The sequence below is a fragment of the Colletotrichum navitas genome, assembly GCF_030913465.1.
Source record: "Colletotrichum navitas strain CBS 125086 chromosome Unknown LY79scaffold_23, whole genome shotgun sequence".
Taxonomy (NCBI): domain Eukaryota; kingdom Fungi; phylum Ascomycota; class Sordariomycetes; order Glomerellales; family Glomerellaceae; genus Colletotrichum; species Colletotrichum navitas.
Window position 1 is genome coordinate 78,085 of NW_026850569.1, and position 18,602 is coordinate 96,686.

At 55.8% G+C, this 18,602-nt stretch overlaps 5 protein-coding genes across 5 annotated transcripts; 2 read left to right on the forward strand and 3 right to left on the reverse strand.

Annotated features, from left to right (window-relative positions):
* Positions 1 to 400: 400 nt before the first annotated feature.
* Positions 401 to 2,903, reverse strand: LY79DRAFT_702889 (putative peptidase family-domain-containing protein; the record flags this gene model as incomplete). Its single annotated transcript, XM_060564951.1, has 6 exons — positions 2,390 to 2,903; positions 1,695 to 2,218; positions 1,587 to 1,647; positions 1,372 to 1,504; positions 542 to 663; positions 401 to 418 (listed from the first exon to the last, which is right to left on the reverse strand). Exons 1-6 carry the CDS (start codon positions 2,507 to 2,509, stop codon positions 401 to 403), a joined length of 978 nt encoding a protein of 325 aa, XP_060415032.1. The 5' UTR covers positions 2,510 to 2,903.
* Position 2,904: 1 nt separating this feature from the next.
* LY79DRAFT_550888 (Dynamin family-domain-containing protein) lies at positions 2,905 to 7,087 on the reverse strand. The gene is made up of 4 exons (XM_060557594.1): positions 4,757 to 7,087; positions 4,306 to 4,702; positions 3,680 to 4,253; positions 2,905 to 3,615 (listed from the first exon to the last, which is right to left on the reverse strand). The coding sequence occupies exons 1-4, from the start codon at positions 6,709 to 6,711 to the stop codon at positions 3,158 to 3,160; spliced, it is 3,384 nt and encodes a 1,127-aa protein (XP_060415033.1). The 5' UTR covers positions 6,712 to 7,087; the 3' UTR covers positions 2,905 to 3,157.
* Positions 7,088 to 9,379: 2,292 nt separating this feature from the next.
* Positions 9,380 to 9,745, forward strand: LY79DRAFT_513587 (uncharacterized protein; the record flags this gene model as incomplete). Its single annotated transcript, XM_060554510.1, has 1 exon — positions 9,380 to 9,745. One exon carries the CDS (start codon positions 9,380 to 9,382, stop codon positions 9,743 to 9,745), a length of 366 nt encoding a protein of 121 aa, XP_060415034.1.
* Positions 9,746 to 9,909: 164 nt separating this feature from the next.
* Positions 9,910 to 11,528, reverse strand: LY79DRAFT_171102 (uncharacterized protein). Its single transcript, XM_060551213.1, has 2 exons — positions 11,508 to 11,528; positions 9,910 to 11,310 (listed from the first exon to the last, which is right to left on the reverse strand). Exon 2 carries the CDS (start codon positions 11,142 to 11,144, stop codon positions 10,074 to 10,076), a length of 1,071 nt encoding a protein of 356 aa, XP_060415035.1. The 5' UTR covers positions 11,145 to 11,310; positions 11,508 to 11,528; the 3' UTR covers positions 9,910 to 10,073.
* Positions 11,529 to 13,072: 1,544 nt separating this feature from the next.
* On the forward strand, positions 13,073 to 18,563 carry LY79DRAFT_702893 (GYF domain-containing protein). Its single transcript, XM_060564952.1, has 6 exons — positions 13,073 to 13,558; positions 13,807 to 14,052; positions 14,139 to 14,214; positions 14,269 to 17,620; positions 17,686 to 17,826; positions 17,885 to 18,563. The coding sequence occupies exons 1-6, from the start codon at positions 13,449 to 13,451 to the stop codon at positions 18,205 to 18,207; spliced, it is 4,248 nt and encodes a 1,415-aa protein (XP_060415036.1). The 5' UTR covers positions 13,073 to 13,448; the 3' UTR covers positions 18,208 to 18,563.
* Positions 18,564 to 18,602: the final 39 nt, after the last annotated feature.

Here is an 18,602-nt window from a genome sequence, read left to right on the forward strand (position 1 = left end):
GGCGGTAAGAACGTGGTTGTCATGCGGTCAGAGGAAATCCCCTGAAGATCACCACGAGGTCCTTGTAGGTGAGCGTCCCTGGTGACTTCGACCTGTTTTCAGTACGAACGGCAACTTGTGCCGCAGACGCGCGCATCTAACTCGAGTTGCGGCCGTGCTTTATAAACGCGGACTCGTGGTTTCGGAGGAGAGCAGAGACCCAGGGCGAGAGACGCAGGCGGTGCGCTAAGGTGCCCGCGCCAATCTGGACGTGATCTTCTTATATGCACACGCAAACCCTACACCGGTCCAGCACTAGGGGAACACGGTTCCTGTTTGATGAGGGACACTGCTAGTTACCACAACACCTGTAAGGTTAGCTTGAACCTTTTCCTCACCCATGTCATCGTCCTGATCTGCTTTACTCGATCTCCTCCGGCTGAGATGATGTCAGTGACGGGACTTTGAATCTCGAGTGTTGGCGCGAGAGAAGGGAGGGAAGAAGGGGGTTTCCTGCAGTACGCCCGCCATCCATGTTCTGAAGCTCCGGCATGTCACACACCGCGTCGGGGAGCTCAAAGCCCTTGGGCGCCGTGGTGATTCCGAACTCGACCAGGCCGTCGCAGTTTTGGCCCCAACAGCTGCGGTCCGAAAACCTGACGATGCGCTCGTATGCTTGCGGTTCTAGCACGACGTGTCATGGTTAGCTCGTTGTCACCGCCATCGACGCAGAAAACACCTGACACAAAGCCGGAAAACTCCGGACCGGGAGACGGGAACCTTTTGACGCCGAGAAAGAGAGAAAGAAAGAAAGAAGGAAGGGGGGTGGAGTGTGCGTCTGTGTGCGCGCCCACGTGGCCTTCAACTTACCCAAAGATACCGTTTCGGGCTCACTGCCGTCCCCCGACAGCTTACCCCCGGCCTCGCCGCTGCTCAGGTAGATCCTCACCCCCCACAGGAAGTTGTTGTCCCAGTAGCAGTTAACAGGCAGACACTTTGCAGGTCAAACCTTAGCATCTCAGACTATCTTAAAGTACTGACCCACCTCCTCTTAAGTCACTTCTGTCCCTACACCACTAACTTTAAATCTTTAACTCCTAAGTTAACAAAAAAAGAAAAAAAGTTTTTCTAATAGTATATACTATAGCTTAAGTACTCTTAGTTTTATATAGAACTTTGCTAGAGGTAAATCTCTCTAAAAAGTTTATTTATACTACTATATTCTAGATAGTACGTTAAGCTAATAGAGGTATCTCTGTTTTCTTCTTTTTTTTCTAGTAAAAGGGTAAACTAGTCTATGCGTAGGTCTATACAGGATTAAGCGAGAGACTTCAAGAGGTACTTTAATGACTCAAGTATTGCCCCGCAAAGTGTCTGCCTGTTAACCGCTACCGTCGTCCCTCGCCACCTCAACCCTGACAATCTCCTCGCCCTCCAGGACATGGACCTCCTCAGACGCGTGGCCGCCATACACGTGCGCTTCGCCTACATTCCACCTCTCCACCCTCGGACCGCAGTTGACGCGCTAGTCGGAGGCACCCCGTCAGCACATCAACACATGAAGCGCGCGCGACGGCGTCGTCCCTCCCGCGCCGCGTGAGCAGTACTGCCCAGGCCCAGAAGTCATCGTCGCCGTCGTCGTTGGCCCCGTTCCCTTTCTCGAGCGCTCTGGTCGTAACGGCAAGCTTCCGTAGCAGCACGTCCGAGCCGGGGACGCGTAGCCCAGCGCGAGGTTCTGGTTGGCCGAGAAGTGCGAGTCGATAACCAGACCGGCCACGATGGGGCGCGACGAGGCGTCGAAGGGTACCCCGTGAGCGGCGAGGGCCTCGTGGAGGGAGTCAAAGAGCTTGTCCATATACTGGGCCGACTCGTTCTGCCGCGCGACCTCGGCGTCCCGGATCTGCGCCGTCGTCTTGTCGGACCGGACGACGTGGACCCTGGCGGACGAGCGCATCTCCCTGCTTTCGAAGAGAGCGGCTTCGTGTAGACCGTCGAGGAACCCGCAGCTCGTCGTGTCGGCGGTCCACTCCTCCTCCAGCCGGAACGAGCGGCGGGCGGGTAGTCGATGAGCAGGGGGCTGTCTTTTGGGACCACGATGGCGAGGTGGAGAGGCGGTGCCTGGATGAGGGGGGCGTGGGTCAGGTCCAATCTTACCCGTACTAGAGGAGCGGGCAATGGTCAGAACGTTGCGCCCAGGAGATAGCACGGCGACGATCTTAGTGCGGTTGTCTCCGACGGGCTACGACTGGATCGGGAACGTGGTTTTGGTGCCATCGTGAGTTTCCACGGTGGCGAAGGCAATGGCAGACTCGTCACCGGTGTAAGTTCCCTTCGCAATATACAGCGCTACGTAAAGAGGATGCGTCCGTGGGCTACCGTCAATGACTAGGGCACCCGGTGTCTAAAGTACCTGATGCACCGTCTTGCTTTGTTCGGAGTTGTCAATGTTGAGCCACATGCTGCTGAGATTGGGCATCTGAGCGATCGAGTGCTGTTCGAGGCTTTCCGTCTTGTCGTAGGGAATGTACATGGTCCAAGTGGCTTTTCAGAGCTTTGAGATGCGATATACTGACAGCAGTGACCACTCACTTACTTCACAGACGATCAAAGGACGACGTGAGACGAAATCGCAAGACCAGAATGCATGCAGTAACCACCAGGGACTCCATCTCCTATTTATGCCCATAAACTAAGACTCTATTCCATTCTTTCTCTGGATGTCTATGTAAGGTAGGCAAGATGAACCTCTCAGCAATCCGGGCTTATGCTAAGCAGCCTCGGCCATGATTGGCTCCCCGCGCTACCGGACCCGGGTCTGTTTAACCCCCGGGACCTAAACCCCGGGTCAGACCGCACCTGTTCCGGAATCATTGATTGCAAAGCGACAAACCCTCGGCCAGGCCGCCACGGCATCCGAGACTATGATGGTCGAAAGAAAGTGCTCATGTTTTGTGTGAGTGTTCGTCTAATTACAAAACGCCCATGAACAAAAGCAACTGGGTATCTTCCATCCACCGCAAGCTAAATCGAAAACCGCTTTTCACCGTTAAGCCCGGTTTTCGGGGCAGCACTCCGCAAGTCAACGCCGATAATACAGCTCGAGACCAAGTTCGCCTATGCCGTTCCCTTCCTCAAAGAATCTTACCAGTCACAAGAATACGAATACTTAACGACATATCTAGTAAAACGGCTCGCTCTTGACAGCCGCTAGGTCGCCGCCGTCACCGACCTTCAAAGCCAGCACGTCTTCCAAACCAGTTTCATGCTGGTCGGCAAATGGATCACCCTCGTCTTCCGGTGTATGCAGAGCCTCTGAGACGTCCTTGGAGCCGGAACGCGCAAACCACTGGCCCGCCGTCTCCAAGATGGGACGCATTTCGGCCCGAAGCAAACGCTCAGAGCGCGGGAGGCTGCTGTGCTGGGCGTTGTTGTCGACGCCCACAATCACGGCCAAGTAGTCTCGCGCTAGCAGGTTGTAGATGTCCTGCACTTGCTGCGTAATCTCATCCTCGACGCGGCGACACAACGCCCGAAGCTGCTCTTTAACACTATCGGTGGAGTGACGGAACATGGTGTGTCGGGCGTTCTCAACGTGGTTGACCATGTGACTCTTCATACGAGCGTAGGAGCCCGGGCCTGTAACCATCAAAAGTCAGTGGATGCCGAGGCAGGCAAGGGTTGGGACCTGGCCAGAACGTACCAGACTCGGCGACACATATATTGTACGCTGGCTGCATTTCCTGCTCAATGACCGGGTGAAAGCCGCGGCTTGCCTCGCGCTGCAGCTCTTGGACAACCGTTTTAATCATCACGGGAATCTCTTTCAAACGAGCTGTGTGTGCTCGCAGCTGATTGCTGAGCATGTTGATCCCAGCGTGGTTATTGCCGCGCTCCAGCGAACCCGAGACGGCATTGCGGTGGAAGTCTTCCAGCAGCAAGCGAGCGCTTATGGCGAAACTTTCGAGGGCCCGTGGAAGGCGGCGCTGAAAAGCTCGCTCCCACCCGGTAGCGAGCTGTCGGGAGATGGGCTCAAACAGCTCTGCATTGAAGTCGCGAGGTCCAGAGGCCCCAGTATACACGCCGGCTCGGCGGCAGGTTGCCTTGTAGGTGGCCCAGAACATACCGCCTTCGCTACGATGCGCCCCCCAGCCCGATGCCGTGGGAACAGCAGCATCTGAAGCGGCCGGGATGGACTGGTCGAAGAAGTCATAGATGCTCTCGGACAGAGCATCCTTGATGGCAGCGACACACTCGTCGACTGCTTTGGTGAAATCCTGGTGCGAGACTTAGTGAATGCTTGGTCTTACATGTCAGCTACCAACGAACCTTTTCCAAACTAGACAATTGGGCTCTAAGGGTAGTCTCCTTATTCCACTTGTCTCGGTCCGTCATCTGAGCCTGAGTTCCATCATTGGCAGCCCACATCCGCATGGAGTTGAGGAGCTGTCTCAGGTCGTTGAGGAAGCGACGGCAATTGGCAGCCCGACCTCCCTCGGTAAGCTTTTTCGCGTGCTGTTGGAGTTGTGGGATCTCGGTCTCGTTAACGTCACGGAAGCCCTCGTTGTTGAAGTCATCCTTCTGCAGCCTGCCTCTTATCTTCTGATAAGCGCGGCTGCTGACGCAGAACACTGGCAGATTCCGAGCAACCTCGTCGTAGTCGCGGATGTCTTCGTCGGGGTTGAAAGTCTGTTCATTTTCCTCGATGGCAGCCTCTTGGTCCAGCCTATGGTAGTCAGTAATCGCAGTTAGCAGAGCCAAGGTGGAGGAGACAGCTTACTCTTTGATGCCCATGGCGAAGTCTCTTTGGATGGCACCCTTCGCATATCCATTTCGGCCCTGGATGCAAATCGACTTGACCTTGCCCAGAAGTCGCCCCTCCTCTGACTGAATCTTTTTTATTTCCTCTCGGATGTCGGAAAGCCTTGCATCCACCTCCTTGCGACTCTGACGGATCTCCTTCCTTAGATTCTTAAGATCAGCCAGCTTTTCCTGGATCTTATCCTCGGTCAAGGGCTGTCGATTCTCGTTATCGGGGTTGTTTTCCTTATCACTATCCGAGTTGAGATCCGAGTCGTCCGGGCTATCGTCGGAATCAGACGATCTACGGTTCTTGCGGCTCCTGGACGAGGACGATCCGCGCTTGCGTTTCCTGCTATTCTCCGAAGGGGCGTAGACAGTCTCGCCGTCTGCACACTTGTTTGCAAGTTCGTCCCACTTGTCCCAATCGCTGTCGGTCTGCTCAAGACATTCGATGAGATCTGCCTTTTCATCTCTGGCGTTGCTAAGTTCCTGCTTAAGGTCTCGAAGCTTGCGTCGAAAGTCTTCAATCTTGGCCCAGGATTCAGATATGTCGGATTCAATGTCGAGACTCTCGGCAGCTTCAGTCACTGAGATGTCGTCTGTCTTGGAGCAAATGAAGGTAACGGCCGAGTATATGCCGTCGTACTTGAGCTGGCGCTTGAAGGAGTCGCCCAGGAGGGACTTGGCGGTCTTATCGTCGACTGCACGGTTGATGGGGGCGACGATCCAAAGTCCGGTGCAAGACTTCATGTAGTTCTGAGCAACAGCGGCCCTGGCGACGTTGGAGTCTTGCACGCCTGGCAGGTCGACAACGACGGCACCAGTGGACAAGGCATTGGCCTTGGTGAAGATGCGGACCACTTTGATCAGTGGCCAGAACTCCATCTGTACATTCTTTTTGCTGTGCGGATTCTTCTCCTTGCTGTCGACATAGCGCTGCATGCTAGCATAGAGATCCTTGGCCGTAGTCGCCGTGAGCTTCTTGACGGTGCCCAGAACGCGGGCGACTGCGGGCTCGTTGGCCAGTTTCTCGGGGCTACTTTCGGCAATCATCTCCTTTGTCTTGGAAGGGTAGACAGCCCTGATCTTGGCGTACGCGATACCCGCCTCGCTGTCTTCGTTGGTGCAATCGCGCGAGATGTTGCCGCTGTCGTCCAGAAGATCAGTAAAGAGTGTCTTGAGCTCTTTCTTCCAGTCTTCTAGTGATATGAACTCGATTTCGGAGCGGTAAAGCTCCTCGGGATTCTGGGAGTGGTTGTAGGAAATCTCAGTTGGGGAAGCGGTACAAGCGCGCAGGCAGTTGGTAGGAAGAAGCCGCTCTTCGTCGAGCAATGCGTTGATAACGGAGCTTTTGCCTGCGCCCGTGTTGCCGACGACGCCGACAATAGTCTTGGGTGGCTGAGAGCGGCTCTGAATATCGTTGATGGCCTTTAGCCACGTGGAGCCTTGGGTCTCTGGAAGTGAGGCTGTGAGGCCGAGAGGAACCTTGAGGCTTTCGAGCAGCTCCATGCCGATCTTGACTCCTTTCTCGAGAATCTCGGGTGATGTCTCTGTAGCCCACTGCTCGAGGGAGTCCACCTCGTGAGACTCTCTTTCCTCGGAGTCTTGGGGAGAGATGGGCAATGAGGCCGCCGTCGAAATCGAATCATTGTGAGCTGGGATAACGGAGTTCACGTCAGGATGGACTTGTTCTTGTTTGATATCCTGCTTAATCTCAGCAGAACTTGGCTCGGCCTTGATTCGGCGGAGCGGCGTGTCGGGTGGAAGAGTCGCCGCCGATGACGGGGCTGTAACATCTGGAGAAGCTACATGAATGGAATCGGCAGAACCTAGAGCTGACTGCTGCAACATGGAGTCGGGGGTCATAGATAGGCTGTTCAGGCTGTCCTCGCAGCGCTCGGCCTCGATGCCCTCCACCTTGATCGGAGGCATCTTGAGGGCGGTCAGGTGTAATACAAAATGCGACTGGCCGAGAAGAGCGACAAACAAAACGCGATCTGGCAAGACGTTAAGTTAAACCAGGTTGTGGCTTACGTTAGACCCATTAGTAACGAGGCAAGACGATCGTGTTGTAGGTTGCGTGTGTTGGCTAGCCTTTCGTGGTGGGAGTATGGACGAAAATGTGTAGTAAAAACGACCAAGGCTGACCGGAACACAAGGGCGGTAGTGGATGGCTGGATGAGAGAAGTCTGGTGCAGATTCTGGAGGTCCTGGTGTAGCGGTAGAATCCCATGGACGATTCGATGATGGTATCGAGGCCGATGCCGCGGGCGACGCGCCGCGTGAGGAAACAATATAGTTTGTCGCGTTTTGGGGGGCGGGGCAGGCGGCAGGCGGCAAGCACCGCGGAAGGAGTCCGGGGGGGGGGGTTCATCATGGAGTGCCAAAGTACAGGTACAAGACGTTCCGTTCTGTCCCGAGGTTACACAGGTACACAATGCGCCATGCACAGTCGTAAACAAAAATACAGTAAAAGTATCGTGCTCAGTGTCGTACCCAACACAATATGTGATCGTGGAGTACGTACCTCTCTCTCTCTCTGCATTTTGAGCCGTTGAGTCCCCCCTGCAGGAAGGGAGCTCCCCCTTTCCTTCCACTTCCAGATTGATATTATGATGCAAGGTCCAGTCACGTGGTTAAGGAGGCTTGACGGTCGCTTATTACTTGATTGGTCAACAGCTCATAGTGAACATGTCACCTTTTAGGTTGGATAAGGAAGCAGCAGAATGTTCATGGCGTTAGATGGCGGCTTCCTCGGTACTTGCCCTCCAAAAATTTAATATTTGCTTACCATTTTTTATATTTTTGACGTAGTTCAACTACTTATTGGAAAAAAGAAAGGACGCCTTGTTGTCATCATCAGCATTGACTCTGGCATGCAGGTCACCTTGTAATTAGCTGCTACCCCGTGAAACGAAGGGATAGTGCCACTAATAAATGGTTGATTTTGCCGAGCTGAAATCAAATCAATGCGATATATCATGATCCATTAATCTATACTGATGATATCCGTGTATCAAACGTGCTCGAGGTTTTGCTCGCAATGCCTTAGAAGTGCTCTACCACATTACTTAGCCAGGTCGCCAGCACTTGGCATGCGAACTCGATCGTTTGAAGTGCACCATGTCAAAAATTATGGGAAAGGCTTCAGACGAGCTGCTAGTAGTTTTGATTCCATGTTTCGAAGATTTTCAGAAAGAGATAAAAGCTGAGATACATTGATGTATCTTACCCTTCTTCTTTTCTGGAAAAGAGTCCGCCAAACCCCCCCCCCCCCCCCCCCCCCCCCATCCCGTACCGACAACCCTATAGGGATGCCCTCGAATCGCAGCCATGTCCCAGTTTCAAGCCTCGGATGGTTGGATGATCTCTCCGACAGGTGACAGAACTCTTGGTCCGGGATTTCAATCGTCTATGCCCCATGAGAAGTAATCGTCCTCGTCGGTCTCTATGCGACGTGGGCAGCTAAGGTTCCGCCGCCCGCCCGCCCGAACACGACAAGGTAGGTAAATCACGACTGCTGAGTTTAGCACACCCGGTTGGCAACACCCACTTCACAGCAGCATCCGTCAACACAAGTGTGGGATTGGATGTTCCAGAGAGAACATGCCTATGTTAGCAGAAGCGCCGTTGGCGGCCGTTAAGGCGGTGACAGCGATGCCAATGTCAACCGTCTTGATACTAACCTGCATTAAATGCCATAAGCTAAAGCACACAGCAGGGCATATAAGAATGGGATCAAGAAAGGCATATTCCTATGAAAGTATAGATATAAAGGAAAGGTCCTGTATATAGGCAAGCGATGGGAGTAATGAGTGAAACGCCATCTGATATGGCACATTATAACCCACCCGACAGGTGCTGTAGGAAGCTATCGTGACATTATAGCACCTGTAGTGCATGTCGGCTGGACGGGTTTTTGTGTGGCTAAAAGCTGTGTGGCGTTATGGAATAGCGATGCAATTGAGACCAATGGGCTTGAATGCTTGGAAGTAGACGTATATACTGCATCTAATTTCTACATGTAATAGCGACCGCAATCTGATTTCAGATCTGAACAAGATAAGCGTTGGGCTATTCGGTATGGCTGGCAACAATCGTATAGTGCAGGCCCTAGCACCACTACAAATGCAGAATGGAACTAAATTAGATGATACGATTCAGTTTTGCGCTGTAATTTTGCTGAGGGGGGATTTTTCAAAGATAGTAGCATGAATCTCTGGTGAGCTTAGGTGAGTATCTGTCTGTCAGTGGCTGACTGACTCGCGACTTGCCCAATCTGTCGAACGTACGGATGCAAATACGACGACGACCTCGAGACGACCTCACGATCCCATCGTTTTTCCGTTCCGCAGCCAAATCAATACCACCTTTGGCCCCCAACTCAGCCTTGGCACTTTGCGAAAAACCCAGTCGGAGCCAGGTTTGTCTGAGACATTGAGAATCATTATTACTGCTCCCCTCCCAACTCTCCAAACCCCAACGCCATTCTCACCCGACGTCACACACCTCAATCTTCACACTCCATCTCGCCCGCCTCTTTAAAGACAGTACAACAAAGAAAGAAAACAGTCCCCACCACGCCCCCCTTTTGACAGCAATGGGCTTTATCGGCGCCACCGCGACAGGCCTCATGGCCGGCCTACACGGCTACATCCTCGTGCTCGAGATGTTCCTCTGGACCTCCCCGCGCGGCCGCAAGGCCTTCAAGCTGACTGCCGACTTCGCCGAGAAGACCAAGACGCTGGCAGCCAACCAGGGCCTGTACAATGGCTTCCTCGCCGCCGGTCTCGTCTGGGGCCTCGCCCACCCCGTCCCCGAGTTCGCCCACCAGATCCGCCTCTTCTTCCTCGGCTGCATCGTCGCCGCCGGCGCGTACGGCGGCGCCACGGCCAACCCCCGCATCTTCTTCATCCAGGCCGTCCCGGCTCTGGCTTCCATCGGCGCCGTGCTGTCCGGCTACTGAGCTTCCCCACACCCGAGGTTGCGATGCTCCGAGAGGCGAGTTCGCCCGACGCAATCTGCACGTGTGAGCATGAGCCTAGGAGTGAGAGAGTGTAAGGCTGTAGGGTGGCGGTTCATCGTGGGGAAGAGGTTGAATTTGATTAGTGTCACGCCCGTGCTTGCGTGAGTGGGTGAAAATTGCTGGTTGACGAAAGGACAAGTCCCAGCATTCTTTTCTGTTATTATGACTGGCGATGCATATGAATGGAAATCAAAGGCTGTTCGATACATGGGGTGGAGCTGTCAGTCATGATCCACTGTGACACTGCCCATGCATCTACCCATGCTCATCATAGTTCCTGCTTGTCTCCCCGCTTCAACCTCTCCTCGGCCCTCAGCTCCTCCTGGAGCTTTGCCTGCCGATCCGTTCTCTCCTGCCTGACACGCGATTCCTCCCGAAATGTTTCCATGTTCTTTAGGTGTTCCTTCTCGTCGTATTCCGCTGCCGGCTCATCCGGGTTGACCCAGTCGTAGGGGACACGCTCCGTGATGAGATCGCGATACACGGGCTTGAACATGGGGTTCCCAGCCAGCTTGCCCCCCACCACTTTCCGTCCGGCTTGCACGATCCCATCATCGAATAGCGTCTCCCAGACGCTCCGAGACGCCTCAGGCTCTGTCTGGACCGGTAGCCAAGCCATGGGTTTAGGTGGGTGGCTTTTGAGGTATGACACAGCGCGGTCTCGGCGCTTTCGGTAGGCTCTGTACTTGGCATCGGCCGCCAGCTTCTGCTCAACCGTCAACTCTAGACCCGAGGAGTCGGTCTTGGGTCCGGAGCCGGGGGTGTGTCTGACGACAAGCGGAGGGAGAGAAGTGGTGTCGAACCGAGTGTCCCATCGATCGGGCTTGTCCTTGGCAGAAGCGAGCGTGAACCAATGACGATGGAGTCTCTCGGCGCGCGCGTGCAAGTCATGCGGCTCTTCCGGAATGGGGCTGTGATGACCACCGCGATTGGCGATAGCCATGACAGTCTTGTCGATATTGGTCTCTTGGATCACGAGCCAGGTGAGGTCAGTCCTGGTCTCGAGGCTGCTCAGCATATTCGAGTACATGTCGTAGTTGTCGCCCGGCAGGGACGTGGGCAGCATGCCGTCTCGGAGCGTGTCCCCAATGAAGAGAACCTCCCGGATGGTCTCGTGGACGGCGGGGCTTGGAGGGAGGTCCCGCCACGGGTTCGTGGCTGCGTAGTCATCCGGGACCCCGCCCGGCGATGAGTCCAAGACGAAGATCCGGATGCCAACAAGGAGCGCAGCAAAGAGGCCAAGGTACCTCGTCCGCCGGCTTTTCAGGAGGGCCACGGCCACACGCACCGGGCCGCCATGGCCGGAGGTACCAGATGAAAGTAGACCGGGTCGTGACATCTTGTCAGGCTAGTGGAATGCCGATTCTCCGACACTGTTGTTGAGGGGTGATGAGATGTCGTCAAACGCGGGGGGCCGGGCAGACGAAACAGCCGAGAGACGCCGACGATAAACAATCCCCATTCAACTTGGAGGGGTAGTCTGAGTTTTGAGATGAGCGGGGGCACTAATGCCGATTAGTGTTGGAGCCGGCTCGGCCGAAACATGACGATGCAAACCGCGATGCAACGGTGAATTCTACTAATAAGACATGGTAGAAAGACATGCGAACGGCAGTGTGTGAGGGGGGGTCGAAGCTCCCACAACGACATCATTTGACCTGGGCAAGGTGTTTTCAGCTGGCTGCCCGGGTAACAAGCTTACCGCGGATTGGATGCTAGAGCTTGGGTTCTACATAGTACGTGTACTTGCTTGAGTACTGTCTAGACTTACGGCCTACGGAGTATTATCAGGTGGCCGTCTCAACTGTTGAGCATGACGTTCACGCTGCATGGGGAAAGCGAGGTAAGTCAAGGTATCTACCTAGCTAGCTGATAGTAGGTTTGTAAATGAGGGGAACCAACCAACGTCTCATTAGCGTGTGCGATCGTGCCACCCTCCTCACCTCTTGCAATTTTCCAAGGCAAAGGCAGACCGAGCCTCGGGAAAGTCAAAGGGCAGACTGACGTTCAAACTCCAAAAGCCGTTTGTGGCATGAAACAAGCACAAATGCTAAAGTCGCCCTCCAGCATGTTATAAAACTTTCGGCCAATGAGCTTGGCCTTGGAGTAGAAGAGTACGAGTCATTGCCGAGAGAGTCTGACTGGCCGGTGATAGACATGAGACGAGATGAGATGAGATGACGAGTGAGATGGGGGAGGGCGGACGACATGCATGAGCAGGAGCATGAGCATGAGCATGAGCGAACGGTACGAGAGAGTGTGTGAGTGGAACGAAATGCGACTTCCCAGAGAGGACACATGTCACGGGTACCTATTCCGCCCTGCCTTTCTGTCCTCTTCATCTCCACCACTCGCATGATACCTCTTCGGACGTCCATCTTTTTTTCACCCGTATGCATTCTCTCGCCCGGGTCTCTCGTATTCAGGGATTCAAATCGATGCTAGGCTGCCTTAAAACAAATAGAGCAGTACAACTACATGCACCCGGAGAAAGGGAGCTTTAAAAGACAGGTGTCGGTGATGCGCAGAGGTCGGTGAGCTTGAGCTACCCCCTACTGCTAGGAGGTTACCCCTGAAAAGTTTAGCTAGGTACCTACTATGTCACATCCCACCCTAGTGCCCTGCAGCACAGCCCAATAACCCAAAAACCACTGCTCTTCCCCCCCTTTAGGTCGGAGCTTGTACCGCTGTCGTCCGCCCTGTGAGGGGGGGAAAAAGACAAATATGTCTGAAGTGCACGCCCCAGGGTGGGGTCACGTGTGACACACGTGATGGCACCCTCGTCGTAGGGATTCGGGCAGCGATGATTGAGAGAGAGCAAGACAAACGAATGACTCGATGAAGTTGTTTTCCTAGGTAGCTACCTCATTCAGGTCAAAGTGAAGCAAACGGAATAATAGGGAAAGACAAGAAAAATCAAAGAGGTATCATAGATACTTGCTCAGGTAGATAGCCGTACGTCTGTAGGAATCTGGGGAAGCGCATTAATGAACCTGGACGGAGCGTGGCAAGGCAGGTACGGCCAGGTCTCAACGTCATCCGCACCTTACCTTACCTCATTCTCCCCGGTACTTCACGTACCTTGGCTGCTTGGGTACCGCACCTAGCTAGGTAGGTAGGTAGGTACCTACCTCAGGTAGAGAAAACGTGTGGCCGGGACCGGATAAACCACGGCTCTTGCCCTCTCCGGGCCTAGCGCCCTGCTGGTTGGTTCCCACAGTTCCTCCCTGGTCCACACATCGTGGGTCCTTCCGAGCTGGCAATTTTCCTTTCAAACCTCTGATTTTTTCGACGAGACAGCTCACCCTCCTCACCCACCCTCGCACGACGAACCGCATACGCTCGCGAATCGACCTTTTCGGTATCTCGATCAATCCATCGTTTAGCAAGCCTGACATCAGCTATCTGTATCACGCATCACTCCACCTGTATCATCGCCCCCCAGCCAACTAAAGTCGCGTGCCGTCGCCAAAACCCACACACCATCTTTCGTGACTTGTCCACGAGAGATCGATCAGCAAATCCCGAACTAAAAAAAAACATATCAGCCCACCACACCTGCGCGTGGCTTGCTTTGCCTTGCTTGCACCCCTCCGAATCTTTGCTCGACCTCAACACATACTTTTGAGCATCATCACCCGCTATGCCTTCGAATCTACCATCGAGCTTTGCCTCGGCCGCCGCCGGCCAAAACTCCAGCCGTGACGCGAGAACCGGTCGCCCCGACGGTCGCGGAGCCGGTAGTGGGGAATGGTCAGTAGTAGCTTCTTTGCATTTCCTTCCTGGCTCGTCACAATTTTCACAGAAAGCCTCCTCTTCGTTGTACGTTGAGGGTATGGATTTCTGGCTTGTGTGTGTGTGTGTGTGTGTGTGTGTGTGTTGCACAGTACAGTTATGTTGCGACGGCGGTGGCGACATCAGATGCTGTCGCATCACCACCGAACTCACTGCCCATCGTGCGACACTCTTGAACCCGAATATTTCGCTAACATCATAAGCAGGGCTCGACGTGACGGCAGAGCTAACGGCACCCTGACCTTCCGACGATCCTCAGTGACACCCGGCCACCCGTCCCAATCCGCAGCATCGTCCGAAAACGCCTTCCCCGCCACCTCCCTCGAATCTGCTGCACCTCCCCAGACGCCGGGAGCCGCGACGTACGACTACCCAGCTCCTTCACAGTACCAGAAGGAGTCGATTCTTGGTGTTTTCAAGCAAGGGGCGGCGGAAATAGACACTGCCAACGTGTTTGAATCGGGATGGACTCCGGGACAGACAAACGGTGGCGCTGCGCGGGGCTGGGGCAAGACCAACAATAATCACAACTCTCAAGATCCCGCCGCCTGTTGGAACCCACGGGGGATGGCCATCCCGTCGGCGTCAATGGCTTGTCTGAAGAGGAGAAGGAGGTGCGTTGGCTAGACGGACCCAAGTACCAGGCAACGGGGACTAATTCAAGACAGGCATTCGCATCTGATGTCAACTCTCCTCTGAAGGCGCCTATTCAAAAACAGGAGGGAAACCAGGGTACTGGAACGAATGGAAGGAAGCCCTCTCTGTCGCATGGTAGTGCTGCAGGATACGGATTGGCATCGCCGTCGTCTGCCTCCCGACCCGGAACCCGACGCCGAGAGACGACCGACTCCAATCCATTCGGCACCGGTGCGCTTGCGTCTCCGAGCGCGGCGCGTTTTGCCCGCGGCGACGACGCTTTCTTGTTCGGTCGCAAGAACAACGACGTCAAGGAGCAGGACCCTGGCGAGGACGAAGGCGCTGGACAGCCGCAGAACCAGGCACAGCCCAAGCCACCCTACGGAAACCTGACGCGTAGCAACACGACTGGTAACCCTAGCATGGGCGCCAACATCAGTTCACTCTGGGGGGCCTCTTCTCACACCTCTGTACCTGGTGGTAGTGGCGGTGGTAGCAGTAGCAGTGGTGGTGGTATGGGTAGTTTCGGCCAGTTCGCTCTGCCAACTCCTACTTCGACCATCGGTACAGGCAGCCGTGGCGGAAGCCGCTTCGCCAACCTCATGAACAAAGAAGGATCCGACAACACCTCCGGCAAGACGAATGAGGCCTCAACCCCCGACGCGACCCGATCCTGGCGTTCTCGACCCCGCACTGACACCGATCCCTTTGGAGGCGACGACAACCTCTCCGGCAGCGCCGCACTCGGCGGTGCTCAAGACACCAGCCCTCCTCCGATCCCGAACCCCAGCAATATCGGCATGTTCGAGACACCCGTCAAGGGCTCAACTGGCGACTTCGGCATGTCTGGGCTGAACCTCGGACACCAAGCCGAGAACGAGCAAGGCCCTGCGAGCCCGTCCGAGACGAACCCCTACCGCAGCCCTCCGGCCGACCGTAGCGAATCCCATGATGAAGGTGGCGCCGAGAAGCCCCATGGAACGACCATTGGCGGCGAGCAGAACCCCGCATTCAACACCATGTCGTCGCGTGGCTTCCCTACCCATGCTTTTGACGGCAGCGATCGTAGTCAGACTAGCAGCGCTGGCCCCCGGGGCTATGCCTCTGGCTGGCCTGTTCCCATGTCTACTGGCACCCCTGATCGCGAGCGCGCTGGCTTTGGCGGAGTTTTTGGAAATTCCCTCTTCAGTCCCATGGGCACCGAGCTTCAGTCGCCGGGCTTGTCGAGCATCGGCGCTGGTGTGTTTGGCCCTGCTAGTGCTGGTGGTCTTGGTGGAGCCGGAACCATTGGCCGCAGCAAGCTGGGTTCCCTGTTTCCTCCGGCGATGCAGGCTCAGATGCAAGGCCACGAGCAGGAGAACTTGGGCGACGCGCTGCCCGACCTTCGTCAGAGCAACCCTCTAGGTGCCATCGGTCGGAACAACTTCAATGCAGTGCCACGAGACGCTGGCAGCCCGCTTCGAACTGGCAGAGGCGGTGTGTTCGAGGAGATGTTCCCCTCCGATCCTACCCGTTCCCACAGCGTTTTCGGCGGCTCCGATCCCTCCCACCCCGGAGCTCCCGGTGTAGGTCACCCTCAGGCATTCACCCCCGGGGCTTCGACCGGCACCGAGTTTGGTTCTGCCCCGGTTCGTCAGATGGTCATGCCCGACCGTATGCGCTGGGTTTACCTTGATCCTCAGGGTCATGTCCAAGGCCCCTTCAGTGGTCTCGAGATGAACGACTGGTACAAGGCCAACTTCTTCACACCCGACCTCCGCGTCAAAAAGGTGGAGGACTCCGATTTCGAACCCCTGGGCCAGCTTATTCGAAGAATCGGCAACTCGCGCGAGCCCTTCCTTGTCCCTCAAATCGGCATTGCTCACGGCCCTCCATCCCAGGCCGGCCCCTTCTCGCCGAGCGGCAACGCCGGTGTCATCCCTCCCCTCAGCGGGGTGTTCCCGAGCTTCGGGAGAACGCTGACCGCCGAGGAACAGAATAACCTAGAGCGTAGGAAGCAGGAAGAACAGCAGGCGATGGCCCAACAGCGCGACTTCATGATGAGGCAGCAGGCGATCACTAGACTGCAAAGTCAAGGCCCAGGTGGTGTCCCAGGTTCCTTGCACCACCAGCACAGCGCTCACAGCCTGCAGAGCCAACCTAGCTTCGGTAGCATTTCGTCGCCAATCGGTGCTCATCCCCAGCAGCCGCCTATCGGAGGTGGCGTTGGCCCCACGTCCAGTTTCTTCGATGCGGCCGCCCAGCAAGCGTCAGCCCAGCCACCTGTTGGTGCTGGACTCGATCATTTTCGTGAAGAAGACCTTGCGACGCTGAACCCGAGCGAACGCCAAATGCTTGCCAGTGTACAGGCCCCGAACAGCATCGCCAGCATCTTTAACCAGCAGCCCGTCGGTGCTCATGCCAACGACAACAACCTCCGCAACAACCTTCCGGGAACCGAGCAGTTGGATAAGGACGAGGAAGGATTTCGTGAGCGATTGAAGGAGTTTGAGGATATCCGTGCCGAGCGTGATTCGGAGCAGGCCCAAGAGTCTGGTAAAAAGACCAACCAAGATGATGGCAGCCAGGAGGTCCCCGCTGCCACTGGTTCGGAGACAAGCTCCAAGGAGAACCACAAGCCATCGGCCCCAGGCATGAAGGAGATCATGGAGCAGCAGGAGCAGCTGTCTCTAACTCAGAGAGTTCAGCAGGCACAGGCTGCTGCCGAGGCTGCCAAGAACGCGGCTGCTGGCTTTCCCATGCCGTTCCCTCCCCCTGTCCCCACGGCTGGCACTCCTCTTCCCGCCCCGACCGCTCAGCGTGTCCGGTCCAATCTACCCGAACAGTACAGCCGATCCCAGACTGGAACCCCCGACACCGGGTCAGCCACTGAGCCCCCACCTTTGGCTCCATGGGCCAAGGAAGCTGCTAGCCGCAAGGGTCCCAGCCTCAAGGAGATCCAGGAGGCCGAAGCTCGTAAGGCTGCCAAGGCCGAGGAGGCTGCTGCCGAGCGCCGCCGCGTGGCTTTGGAGCAAGAGGCCGCTGCCCTCAGAGAGCGCGAGAAGGCCGTCGCTTCCGCCACAGGGCTTCCTACGACTAGCACCTGGGGCAACGGCTCACCCGTTGCAGCTGCCAGCCCCTGGACGAAGCCCGCGTCCGTCAAGCCCACCCCGGGCGCCAGCACTCCCGGAAAACAAAAGACTCTTGCAGACATCCAGCGTGAGGAGGAGAACAGGAAGGCCAAGGCGGCAAAGGAGGTTGCCGTCCAAACGGGATTGGCCACTGCGGCGGCCGGCAAGCGTTATGCTGACCTCGCTACCAAGCCCAACAATGCCCCCGGTCTTGGGCAGACCAACTCGCCTGCCCCTCCCCCAGGTAGCGGTTGGGCCATGGTCGGCGCTGGCGGTAAAGTCAAGGTGCCCACGGGACCTGCGTCTCAGACGCGATCGGCTAGCGCTGCCGGCATGAAGGCTACCCCGGCGGCGACGAAGCCGGCTGTCAAGCCTCCCCGGCTGCTGCCCCTGCTGGACCTGCCAAGAGCGATGTTGCCATGGATGAGTTCAACAAATGGCTCCACCGCGAGCTATCCCGTGGAATTACTGGTGTCGACAGTGAGTATTGAGTATGCGCTTGCCAAACAAAGGACTCGATTACTAACTACAGTCACAGTTGATACTTTCGCTGCTACCCTCCAAATCCTCCCTCTCGACAACACCATCATTGCCGATGCAGTGTATGCCAATTCCAAGACCATGCACGGTCTCCACTTTGCCGAAGAGTTCATCCGGCGCAAGAAGTTGGCCGAGAAGGGTGTGGTCGAGAAGCAAGGCGCCGTCACGGACAGCAAGTCTGGCAGCTGGAACGAGGTAGCCAAGAAGGGCGGCCACAAGGAGCAGTCTCCCGCCAGTGCGGCTGCGGGAGACGCTGGTATCCAAGGCGCCAGTTTCAAGGTAGTCCCGACGCGCAAGAAGGCGGGCAAGAAGGGCAACTGAAGACAATGAATGGTCAGGAGCTCCACGGGGGCATGCGCAGCGGCGAATTTGATGGCTGAGGCTGTAACGATGTAATTGCCAAGCGGGACGATGCCCTGACGATGTTCGGACGGCGAGTTTACTTCTGGATGGATTACTGCCATTGGGCCATAGCGTCAACATGTAGCGCTAAATGCAAGCGATAGGTAGCATGTCAGCAAGCAGTGATATCATTTTTGAGCGTGCTTTGCGATGTGATGAATGAACCGGGCAAAATCTGCACCACGGATAAAACGAAGAAAGGATTAAATGAGACGAGGCAATTAGGGAAGCAAGGTAATGAATGAGTGAATGAAAGGTAAGCGAATGGAAGGTAAGGGAATGAATGAGTGAGTGAAGGTATGAGATGAGTGGTT

What these genes read in the sequence shown, in the direction of transcription:
- LY79DRAFT_171102 (XM_060551213.1), bottom strand. Translation starts at nt 11,144, where the DNA reads ATGTCACGACCCGGTCTACTTTCATCTGGTACCTCCGGCCATGGCGGC.
- LY79DRAFT_550888 (XM_060557594.1), bottom strand. Translation starts at nt 6,711, where the DNA reads ATGCCTCCGATCAAGGTGGAGGGCATCGAGGCCGAGCGCTGCGAGGAC. An exon ending in TTCGCCATGGGCATCAAAGA is followed by an intron (nt 4,703 to 4,756) that starts GTAAGCTGTCTC and finishes TGACTACCATAG; the next exon opens with GCTGGACCAAGAGGCTGCCA. An exon ending in TATATGTGTCGCCGAGTCTG is followed by an intron (nt 3,616 to 3,679) that starts GTACGTTCTGGC and finishes TGATGGTTACAG; the next exon opens with GCCCGGGCTCCTACGCTCGT.
- LY79DRAFT_702893 (XM_060564952.1), top strand. Translation starts at nt 13,449, where the DNA reads ATGCCTTCGAATCTACCATCGAGCTTTGCCTCGGCCGCCGCCGGCCAA. An exon ending in GGAGCCGGTAGTGGGGAATG is followed by an intron (nt 13,559 to 13,806) that starts GTCAGTAGTAGC and finishes CATCATAAGCAG; the next exon opens with GGCTCGACGTGACGGCAGAG. An exon ending in TGTCTGAAGAGGAGAAGGAG is followed by an intron (nt 14,215 to 14,268) that starts GTGCGTTGGCTA and finishes AATTCAAGACAG; the next exon opens with GCATTCGCATCTGATGTCAA.